The 11,607-nt window shown below is 56.0% G+C and overlaps 2 protein-coding genes across 2 annotated transcripts; both read left to right on the top strand.

Moving 5' to 3' along the window:
• Positions 1 to 426: 426 nt before the first annotated feature.
• On the top strand, positions 427 to 1,002 carry N7482_004750 (uncharacterized protein; the record flags this gene model as incomplete). Its single annotated transcript, XM_056686875.1, has 1 exon — positions 427 to 1,002. One exon carries the CDS (start codon positions 427 to 429, stop codon positions 1,000 to 1,002), a length of 576 nt encoding a protein of 191 aa, XP_056545617.1.
• A 7,490-nt stretch (positions 1,003 to 8,492) lies between these two features.
• Positions 8,493 to 10,930, top strand: N7482_004749 (uncharacterized protein; the record flags this gene model as incomplete). The annotated part of the gene is made up of 2 exons (XM_056686874.1): positions 8,493 to 8,964; positions 9,081 to 10,930. 2 exons carry the CDS (start codon positions 8,493 to 8,495, stop codon positions 10,928 to 10,930), a joined length of 2,322 nt encoding a protein of 773 aa, XP_056545616.1.
• Positions 10,931 to 11,607: the final 677 nt, after the last annotated feature.

The following is an 11,607-nucleotide window of genomic DNA, read 5'->3' as shown; positions in this document are numbered from 1 at the left end:
CCTCTATATCTCCAACGCCTCTGTGCATTCTGTACCTCTCCGAGATCGGTCGTGTTGTCCTGTTCAAAAGCGATGAATATATCTGATGGGCCTATCGATTGCTTGCAGCAGTTTTCGTGTTTGCTACCCTACGGTGGTTATGCTATATACCGCTCGCTTTCCCCTTCCTGCTGCCGTTTCATCCATAGTGCTTGTATAAGTGTGAGTACTGCTGATGGAGCTATAGTCGAGCTCCAGATCTGGACTAGCTGGAATGCGTGCCAAAAGCAGGCGTACGTCTTGATCAGTATAGATACATGTTCATCACTACTTGGAAGATCTCTATTATCATCCCGTAGATACCGATTAAGGTCCTGACTGCTTTAACAAAAATTTCTTCCTGAATTCATGCGGTATATCGATACAAAGGAAGCCAGCCACCAACAAATGTCCACGAATCGTCAAGTCACCTACGCGCCACCGCACGCTGAGCAACTTGCGCGATGTGCACGAACGGCAGTTCCCTTGAGCATCACTGGACTCGTCCAGGAAGTCGCGTCGTCCGGACATCCGAAATACGTTGTAGCCCCATGGCTCTATGCACATCCTGTACGTCCTACCCCTGTACCGCGACCGAGATCGTGCGCATGCGAGCGGAGTACCAAAATAGAAGACATCCTGACTTACGTAGATCATGAATTCAATTCCACACAAACCCACACTCCTCCGCCTAAGGTCGACTTAATCGAGGTAACATGCATCCTACAGCCCCCCATCCAGCCCCCATCCAGCCCCCGCGACTTCGTTCCCCCTTCGCGAAATCCACCTCAAAAGGGAAACATCCACTTTTACCCGCCCCAAATCGCCCCGACTAGGCCAGGGCTCGAGCGAATGTGCCCGAGCGGGATACCTGCAGGTTACCTGGCACAGTGGCCCGGAGGCCGGACGCAATTCGCGGGTCGGGGCGGGCGAGATACAACGCCGATACGCCTCGGCTGGGCCTGGGTTGGGATCGGCGTCTAGATGCAGGTCCGATCGTGCAGTGCATTGCAGTGCAGTGCGTCAGCGGGTTGAACGGTGTGTCAGGGATTTGGGGAGGGGCTGAAACGAGATCTTTTGATAACGGAGATTAGTGGGAGATTAGTGGTTGATATCGAATCCTCTGTCCTCCCTCTCGGCCAGATACGCTTGGATGACGGGGATGAATTTCCCCATGATAGCTCCAGTCCTTTCGCGCGTTGATATGATTTATGATTGTGGGGGCTTGGATCGGTCACTATGTCTGATCTTGTGTGTCTCGGATGCATGTTCCAGGGTGGAATTTCAATGTCTTAGCTAGCGGCTACTCTGGTCCGACTACGTACGGTACACTGCAGAGGACAAAGGGTCTTGGATGCATAATTGCTGGTCCGTTTGAGCGAACAACATATTGTTCCAGTGCTTATTGTTCCCTGCCTTGCTTTGTCCTAGCGATGGCGAGCCTAGACCGTTTGTAATATCCCGCCAGCATCCCAACCCATGAAGCTAATTTCCATGCCTCACAGCTCCTACGTGCCTACATTTCTGCATATCACAGCAAGGTCACAACGGTCACCGAAACCTCGCAATGGCAGTCGTTCTCATTGGCGATCCCTAGATGCGCGCCAACACACCAGTGAGACCCGGGTTCGAGGTCCAGGACACGATGATCGGTGAGGACGCATACTCTTATCGAGAAGAACAGGTTGGTTGCAGGGCAGGATCCACTCCGTATTCTAGAGCGAGTTGCTCCCCGGGCGCGATACGACGCTTGCGACCCGACGCCGCGGACGCGAGAGGAACGCTCTGTTGTGAGTGGTCGCGGGACACCGCAAGATATCGCCGGGTGGGGTGGCGGCTAGAATGCAACACTGTCGACCAGGGTCTGTATTTCCGTTCCAAGCACACGGGAACTACTGTAGTCGAGCATTGGCGGGTGAGGTTGACGGGGCGCATGGCGGAGAATGGACTGCACAATAGGCTCTTTGGCGGCGTTGTGCAGGGCGCAGGTCTTCTAGAATATCAGCAGTTGTCTCAGGCAGTTCGACACTGTCTGAACTACTAACTGCAGAGCACCAGTCAGCGGCCCTCCGTCCGCGCCCGAATATAGCCCGGGGCGCCAACAAGGCTCGCTCCCATCGCCTGGGCAAGACTACCCCTCACCACTCACACCCTCCCACGCCCACACACCATACCCACACACTCGCGTGCCCTTCTTGCTGCGCATATTAGTCCGCTGTCCGTTGCACCCATGCTGCGGCTCCCGCCGGAGCAGACCCAGAGCGCATCTTGACACAAGCTTTTGCTAGCGCATCCTGTCACCACGAATCGCCCCTCGCAGGCCAATGGGAGCCCGTCCGCGGCGGGCAACTCTCCTCGGGCTGAGCCGTTGGCTGCATCCAGCCTGAAGGCCACATGGCATATGTCAAGGACCGTTGAGACGAGACTAAGACTTAACCGGAAGCTTGCCTGACTCGGCCGAGGGAGAACCTGGGGTTGGACTCGGATTCCTGGCTCTGGCTCTGGCTCTGGCTCTGGCAGCCACGGTATTGCCATCTTCTCTTTTCGGAAAATTCTGATGACTCGCAGCTGTGCGACTGATGGGGTTGATTGCCTGGTGTCGAGCGAATGGTTCGCTGCAGTGTGACGCGGAGACCAGAAATCTCTTCTCTTTGTTATTTTTATATCTCGTCTCCGTTGTCGTTTGGAATTCAAAATCAACATGGGCGTTCATGGATCCTACTGAGGTTAGCACTGTACGATCATGTATTATGGTGTTAATTCGTTAATTTCCATTCAAGGCGATATAGATCCTTTGATCGAGTAGCGGTCCCCACCGAGTATACTTCGGCATGGCGTCGGAATGGCGTTTCATTCCTCTGCTCCACTTTGTATAAATAGTTTCTCCGTATAGTTCTATGTATAGTTCTCTGTATAGTTCTCTGTATAGTTCTCTGTATAGTTCTCTGTATAGTTCTCTGTATAGTTCTCTGTATAGTTCTCTGTATAGTTCTCTGTATAGTTCTCTGTATAGTTCTCTGTATAGGTCTTCGTATGATCCTTCGTATGATCTTAGTATGATCCTTCGTATAGTTCTCCGTACTATTGGCCTCCAACTACCCCGAATTTGCAAAGTGTCAGCACTACGAACGGTGTACTATCCCCCACTATTCACGACTATCGACAACCGTTGTAGATCGTGATATTGGATGGAGTAGCCGATCATCGTGGAAACCAAGCTATTGCGCCCGACGCCCGACATGTCGACTAGTCCAAAGATGGCGGAATATAGTCACGCCCAGAGCCCCACGCATAGCCCGGCCCAATCTCCTGGGAATCGGTGAAGTGGGTATGGCTATGAGAGTATGCGTACCCACGGAAAGTGAGTAGCGAAGTCGTTCTGGTATCTCGTGGGTGGTCGGGCACAGTTGATTGCAGGGGAGAAAACAGCAACCGTGCTTACAGCGGTCATCCCTGTGATTATGCCGTGCCGTCCTCGCGAGGTGCCCGTTCCCGTTCCCGTTCCCGTGCCTGTGCCCAGAGTCTCGAGTCCAGAGTCCAGAGTCCAGAGTCCATGACTAAGTAACCACTCTAACTTAACTAGTGCTCGACGGCATGTGGTCCCACGGCGACTTATTACGCGTTCGAGAATAGGGCCATCGCCTCCGGCCTCCCTCCCAGGAGGTTAGGGCGGCCGATCTGGGCGGTTTCGGTTTCCACCAGGTCCAGGAGTTGCCACATCATGGCTGGAAACGAGTTGATGATCTGCTACCGTAGCTAGATAGCTTGACCTACAATAACCCTACGGGGCATAGCCTTGTCACTACTCGGGATGATAGCAGAATGCCCCAGCCATGCCGCCCCACGGCATCTCCCTGGGACCCTGACTCCAATTCCAATTCCACGCCCAAGCCCAAGCCCAAGCCCATGCCCACGCCCATGCCCACGCCCATGCCCACGCCCATGCCCACGCCCACGCCCACTCGGAGGAAATAACTAACTACGGGGCACTGGCACGGCACTCCAACCCCTCCAGGGTCGTTGGCCCAGCTCATCTCCGAAACAAGCATGAACGACCCCCCCTCGCCCCCACGCCCAAGAAAGCCCACGCCCCCGGCTCACGCCAAGAGCCCGCAGTGTCGATCCCCGGCTGGGTAAAGGGGAGCTTGCGCCCGGTCAAACAGGCTCCTATTCATTCGACTCTCACCATGATCCTCGCGGCACTTCTGCTCTAGGCCCGCGCTAGGGCTAGCTACGTACCTGCTGCTGCTGTGCATTTCTGTGCCTAGCTATTTACATTTACATGTAGCTGCGGGGCGGGGGACGAATACAGGCAAAATAGCGAAGGGGTCGGCCAGAGGACGCGTCCGTGGGAATGGTAGTTTCGGGGGGACTCATTGTGTGTGTATAGGGGAACCCTGACGGACAACTCCGTCCAACCATGCTAGTAGGGCATTGTTGGTGTGGTCTGTCGAAAGCTGCGTACTCCGTAGGAACAGGAACAGGAACAGGAACAGGAACAGGAACAAGAACTGCAGCCTGGACTTAGTTGCGTCCAGCGCGGCTATGGTATAGAGTCTAAGGATCAAAGGGTGAACCTCTATGCTACGCCCGACGGTAGGGTGCTGGGATTAATATTAATGGGGTGACGCGGAGCCCCATCAGAATCATGCAATTGACCCCAGGGCTAGCCCCGTTGGCCCAGGAAGGAAGGTAGACTGATCTAGCGGCCGAGCCCCGGCCCTAGGGCCAAGCGAAGGATTTTGAATGTCAGACGCTGCACACCGATTGGGTTCTCTATGACGGGCAGGATGACAGAAGCGCATGATAGCTAACTTAATATGATGGCTTATGGTCACCATGGCCTGTCCATGCACAGTCCATCGAATGGGGAAAGACTGGTTTTTATGAAGTGGGGGGATCGTGGACTCCTTCCTGTATACTCTCCCACATTCAATGGATGATCATGATCATCCCCATCGACGTCTTTGTGACACAAGTACTCCGTACGCCACGACCCCAATTTTCTGCGGTGTTTTCTTTGCGTTATTTGATCGGGCAACGAGGCCCGGATGAGGCTTCCGGAGCGTGCGGTGCAGGGGCCATCCCAGTGCTCAACGCGGGTTTGGTTTGAGATGTCCCAATCTGCGGATGCAATACCCACAGGATGTACGGAGTACTCCGTACTGTACGGACAGTATGACGTACATACAGACGAAGTAAATGAGAGTACGGAGTACATGGGTAAGTGCCCTCACATAGTTCGTCGTTCGCATCAGTCATGGACCTTCTTAAAAGGACAAGTGCTCAACTGAAACGCGAAACCGAGTCCAGAACACCCCCAACCCCCCTTGACGCGATCGGCGGTTGTATCAGGTCCGGTAGCGCGGCAGGACTCCACTTGGGTTGTTTGGGCACGAAGAGGCCGGACTGAGGCCCAGCTGGAGTCTTAGGAGGTTCGACGGTTCTAGACGAGGGGGATCGTCAGGAGTCCGCTTTTCGAAGATACCAGTGGGGGGAGTTGGACGGCCTCCACCAAAATAAGAATAGCATGTGGATAGCGCAGTCGTCTGCCAGTATGGTAACCACTCGGTAACTACTCGGTCACCGCGCCTTACACACAGTACACCCGTGGATACAGTACACCCGGTATGATACAATACCCCATTGAGTTTCGGCCCAGCCGCGTCTGAGACTCTGGCGTTCTTGACTTTTTCTCTCGGGCTTCTCCCTTGTTTCGAGCGCTGCTAGCTGCGCATTAACACACGCCGTGGCTTTGCCCCACCCGGCCTTTTTCCACACGATGACGATATCGGTGGTAGGGCTCGGCTCAGGGTTTGGACTCGTGGTCACCCTGGCAATGTTGACGCGATTGCGATTGCGATTGCGGTGGGATTAAGCTTGAGGGGGACAATCAAGGACGGAGTATATACCCTTGGTGATAGACATGATAGACAGGTCTCGCCTGAGGGATGGGCTGATAGGGCTCTTCCGGGGTTTCGGATGGACCACGGACTGTTGAGCGGTCGGTCTGTGCTGTTACCGAGTACTCCGTACTTGCTGCGCTAATGTACGTCGAGACAGCATTGATCCCGTCCGAGGTACGGGAAGAACAGCTCCTGACTTTTCTGTTTCGTCTCCTGGTTGGTTCCCCTTGGTTGGTTCCTCTGGTTGGTACCTGAGTCTAAACACCCTAACCACCCAGACCCAAGGAACACCACATAAGACGTACCAAGGAATGAACTACTATCCCGCTCCCACCGGAATCACCACAATCATGTAGTAACTAGAGCAATATGCAATGCGATCATCCCCCGGATCCCCGAAACGGCGCCTTCGCGGATACTTCTCCAGAGATTTTTTTTCCCGCCAACTTCCCCCGGTGCGACCGGGAATTCGGGGATTCCTGCTACAGGCTGGCTAGGATCATGACCGGCTAGTTAGTTGAGTCCCTTTTTTTTTTTTGGTTCGATGGTGGGAAATCCACTGATATGGACAATGAAAAGAATCCGGGGGATGGTGAGCCCCTGCATCTTGCATTTGCATCTGGTGGGGGGAGGAGGAAGAGACCGGGGACGGGCACGCGAGAAGGCGGCGACAGGGTTGAACCGAATTCAACCGGAACCTGAACCTCGATCCGACAGGACTGGGGGATTGCGGCACCCTCCGACTTGTGCGAGCGTGATTGTCCGGTGCTCAGGGCTGTGGACAGGGGGGTCACTCTACTACGTCAATTGAACGTGGTCAATGGCGGAGAATGATCGCAGAGTAGATGCATAGTCCATAGAGAGCGAGGGGATGGCAAGTGAACGAACTGCCGAGGAACACATGCCCCGAACCGGAAGATGGAGTAGTGAGCATGTTAGGTATCTGGACGGAGTCCCAGATCCCCGATCCAGCTTGTGCAAAGAGGGCTAAGAGGCACGCCGAGAGGGGCCTTTGGGAGGAGGCAGGGGATTGATGGCCAGATGGGAACACCACCGGCTCTCCGGGACCAGCTCCATGGGCTTAATCGGTGGCCGCGCCCGTTTCCTCCCTAGACTCGAACAAGTTAGGGGAGAACGGTCTCTGGTCCGCAAAAGGTGGGTACGGGGCCCAGCGACAGAGAAGTTGTAGGTACGGGAGTATGTACTGGAGCGAGGTTGTAGACTGACTGTTTACTGTACCGAGTTAGTCAGTAACGAACATCTCGAGGAGACCCAAAACCGTTGGACAACGGCCGAGGCTACGCTAGCGACGCGGGGAAAAGACCGACAGACCAACGGGCAAATGGAAAGGCCGCATGGCGCAGATTCTGGAATTAGGGTGGCATTCTATTCGAAGAAGTCGATGAAATGCAGCCAAAGTACAAAAGCTCCGCATTCCATCACACGCAGCAGCGGACCCCAAGTAAGGATCGCATGGAATCCCTAACCTCGGGACGCTTCGCCCTGCCGGAGTGCGCATCCCCGTATGCACACACATGCATATATGCCCATAGGCACATACTGCCTCTGCCTCTGCCTCTGCCTGTTTATGGTCGGAGGGTTGCGCGAAGTCCACTCCTCAGGAACTGATCACTAAAACAAATCAAAAACAAAACACCGGTACTCGTTTGTATGGTATCGTACCAGTTATTTAGCACGCTGATACTTACTCAACCGAGCTAAGCGGGCTGTCCCCACACCAAGCCATGCACGTTCTGAGGACCTCCCTGGGCGCAGCGTGCATCGCACTAAGCCCGCGCAGGATTATTTTCGGCTCCGTGTCCTCGGGAGCTCGATACGGAGTACGATAGGAGACAGTTTGACCTCTCCAGATAGGATCCCATAGTAGCTCGTACGAGACCCACGGGGGGAACGCCCGAGGTCATCCAAGCTCGTGGGTGGTATAGATTGAGGACAGAACTAAACAACTGACTCAGATGTCGCAGGTGCAGGAGATGCCGTCAGATTGGCAGTGCGGACGGCGGCATCTGCCTGTGCAACGGTTGGCTCCCTCGAATCATCGTGCGGCGCCCCTGAACTTCGGCCCCACTCGTACAGACGAGGTACAGCCCGTATACTCCGTACCTCCTCCACATCCACCGGGTATCATGAATACAGTCTGTTCTCTCGAGCCGTACTGGACTATCACCGTCCCTATCGTGGCTATTGTTATATGTAACTCCGCCCCGACCCAGTCTTCTGAGGCCCCCGAAACCTCCATCTCGTCCTGCTCTCGGCCTTTCTCTCCTTGGACACTCGAGCCCTGAAACCCTCCCCCAACCTCACACTTCAATTTTCAAACCGCTAACCCTCGCCGTTGCGGCTCGAAGCTGGATCAAACAGCCTCACCTACCATGAAACCACACCAATCCGTGGTGCTTCAGCCTGTTCGCACATAAATTGGGGAACCCGGACTACCCACACGTCCCCCTCTCCCTCCCCCCTCTGCCCTTCTCGTGCCCCAAAAGGCACCCTAGCCCCAATTTCCCCGTGTCGGGTCAGATAAGACCAAGACAATTGTCCCCGACCATGTCGACCTTCTCGCGTCTGCCCAGCCACTGGGACGACGACCAGTCTGTCCATAGCGACCCCCCATCCACGGGCTCGTCCAACGATCCTCCAGAGCATATAGCTCATTTTCGCTCGCGGTCCACGGCCCACGCCCAAAGTCCCAAACGCCTGTCGGTCTTCAGCGGCCGCTCCAGAAGTAACACGACCACCTCGACCTCGTCGCGTCCCTCCCCGGGCTCGTCCATGACGTCCACTGACAGCTCCGTTCCGTCCCAGGATGAGCGGGCCTTCTCCGCGCTGGGGATGCGGCCTGATAAGCCGGAGCGATTGTCAAGGTCGTTTCTCGCACGGGGGAGTCGCATTCTGCGCCGCCAGGGAAGCAAGATCAATATCGTCGCCACGCTGGACGAGGAGGACGAGATGGAGAAGCAGCCCCGGCCTGCGAAGCAGGATATATTGGGCCGGCACCGGAACCGGCATGTTGACCACCGTGAGTTTGAGAGATCTTGATCGCGTTTTGTTCGGAAGCAATTGGCTCCCAAATACCCCATCAAATGAGGAAGCAACAATCACCCAGCCATTAACCTTGCCTATCTCTCTGCCCAGATGAACGGTTAAAAAGCATTATCTCGGACCCGTTCGACTTCCACCACCTCACTCACACCAGCCCCTCGCAATTCCAATCCTTGGACCAGACGCGCGAGAATGATCTGGTCACGGAGTTCTCGGTCATCCGGGCTTCGCAGCGGCCAGAGGCCAGCCTCAAGGGGATCCGTGCCGAGGATATCCACTTCCGCAACTTCTCCAACGATGATTTGGCTTCGTTAGGGACGGCGACAACTGTCAATGAGCCTGTGCCCCGGAGCCCACCTGGCTCGCCGGCGGCATCAGGATCGGTGATGCCGTCTGGCAACCATGCGCGCCGAGAATCTCGTATCTACGAGAACTTTTCCCGGCCTGTCTCGAGATATCCCAGGTCATGTCCCACGACACCACCTTCCCCGGTAGTACCAGAGGTCCCCGCGGAAGGCGTCGAGCCGGCGCCACGAGCCATTGACGAGATCTTGGGATTGGACTCCGCTCTCACGTATCCTGAGTATATCGACTCGGAACGATCCTCATCCTCGCATCTCCAATTCGGCCCGGATCTGGCCGATGACCCCACGGCCCGCACATCCTCGATGAGCAGCCATTACGATCTGGAAGACGTCCCGGAAGAGGACGAGGCCACCCGATTATGGGATAGTCCCGAACCCAGCATTGACGGCGCGCGCTCCCGCTCCACCTCGCAGATGAGCCCCGGCACGGTCGAGGCTCGTCCAGCATCTCGCATGATCGCGCCCAAGGCTCCGCTATCCATCTTCGTCGCCGAAGAGTTGTCGAGGAAGTTCTCCGAGGCCCTGGGCTCCCCCACACTCCCCCAGAATCTCCCCAACGCCTTGCCCCAGGAAGCCGCCGATATCACGCACCGGGAGACCACGCCTCCGTCCGTCTCTCGCGTCCGCCAGTTCTCCTACGATGACGAGCTGTATGACTCCTGGGATGCCGACATCGACTACTGCTACGAGCACGCCGCTGAGTCCACCTCCAACTTCGACTGGTCGCGCACATCTCTCGAGGAAGCGGGCCCTCAGACCGGCGTCGCCTGCACAGACGAGTCGTGGGGCTTGTCTGTGGTTCCATCCAAGCCCGCTCGCCACCTCCAACCCAGCCCGTTGAGCACTTCGACCCTGGCAACGCCAGACCTCGACCCCAGCTCCGCGCGCTCAGCCCTCCCCCACTCCGCCGCAACACCCTCAACCGAGTACGAGCGCGCGTTCATCGCCCGCGGCGCACAGGACTACTTCCACCCCGTCTCCTCCTCCATTCTATCCAAGCATCTGACGCAGGACTCGCTGTACGAGGACTACCTCTCCGGTGACGCTGATGCCGATGCCGACGCCTCCTCAGACCGCCACTTCCCATTCGCGCCAGCCTATCACAACCCCTCCCCGCGCTCCAGCTTCTCCCCCATCAGCAAGTGCAATTCCCAAGAGAGCCTGATGCTCTCCCGCGCCGCCAGCATCGTCCGCAAGCACCGCTCTTCCGTCTCAACCACCTCCGTCCCCGAGCTGGTCCACAGCCTTTCCAGCTCCCGCGAGCTGATGCCAACGGACCGGCTCAGCGCCGCCGAGATCCTGGCCCGGCCCACCTCAAGCTCCCTGCATCGTCAGACGAAGAGTCTGGCCGAGGCCCACCAGCTTATGCACACTGGCAGCAGTGCTAGTCTTGCGAGCGCGGAGACGGCGCCCCCCGGCCCGGTGCATGATCGTGCTAATTCGACGTCGGAGGTTGAAGGTGGTGCATGCGCGAGCGCGAACGTGAGCGCAGCGCTGCCGGCCGTGCCGACGAGGAATCCGAATCGCAAGAAGACTCGGACGACGTCGTATTCGCTTTTCCCGACTGCAGCGCAGTAGTGCTCCTCCCGCGGCCGTTTGCTGCCTTGTTCTCTTTCCTTTTACCTTTTCTCTCTTATCTGTCTCCTGTTTCTGTTCCGGAAGACAAAACACTTTGCGTTGCAAAACGTCTTGGGTGCTTCTGTTGGCATCTATCATCTCATCTCGCGCCCTACGTGGCGCTGTGCTTTTTCCGTTCTTCCATTTTCCTTCCTCTGTCTTTGTCTGATAGATTTCCACGAGTCCACGACCGCACCACATTTCCTTGCCTTGTCCTGTTTTGTTTTGATCTGTCCTGTCGTTTGCCTTGGGCTTTCCTTGCGTCTTTTCTCTCTCTCTCTCTTCTGTGTCTGGGCTGCCCCTGTTCCATACGCCCTCTATCGTTCTCGTTTCATTCTGTCTGTCTATGTTTCTGTCCGTCTGCACTATCCTACACATGTGCCTCGTCTCGTCTACCTTGTTCTGTCTTGTCTGTCTCATCTGTCACATCTGTCACATCTTCTCTTACTTGTCTGTTCTTCTCGTTCGTGTTCTACGTTGTCGATGCATTTCTCAGCGATATCGGTATCGGTTTGGTGTCTGGAGGAGCAAACCGGGAAAAGCAATTGGAAAAAAGAGTTCTGGTATGGGATGGCATGGGATTTGGATGGTTGGATTACCTCATTCTGATTGTCTGGTTGGTGGGTTGGTTGGCTGGT

Source organism: Penicillium canariense (assembly GCF_028826845.1).
Source record: "Penicillium canariense strain IBT 26290 chromosome Unknown utg000002l_segment0_segment0, whole genome shotgun sequence".
NCBI classification, from domain to species: Eukaryota; Fungi; Ascomycota; class Eurotiomycetes; order Eurotiales; family Aspergillaceae; genus Penicillium; species Penicillium canariense.
The sequence above is the reverse complement of the archived record's forward strand: the minus strand, read 5'-3'. Positions and strand labels throughout refer to the sequence as shown.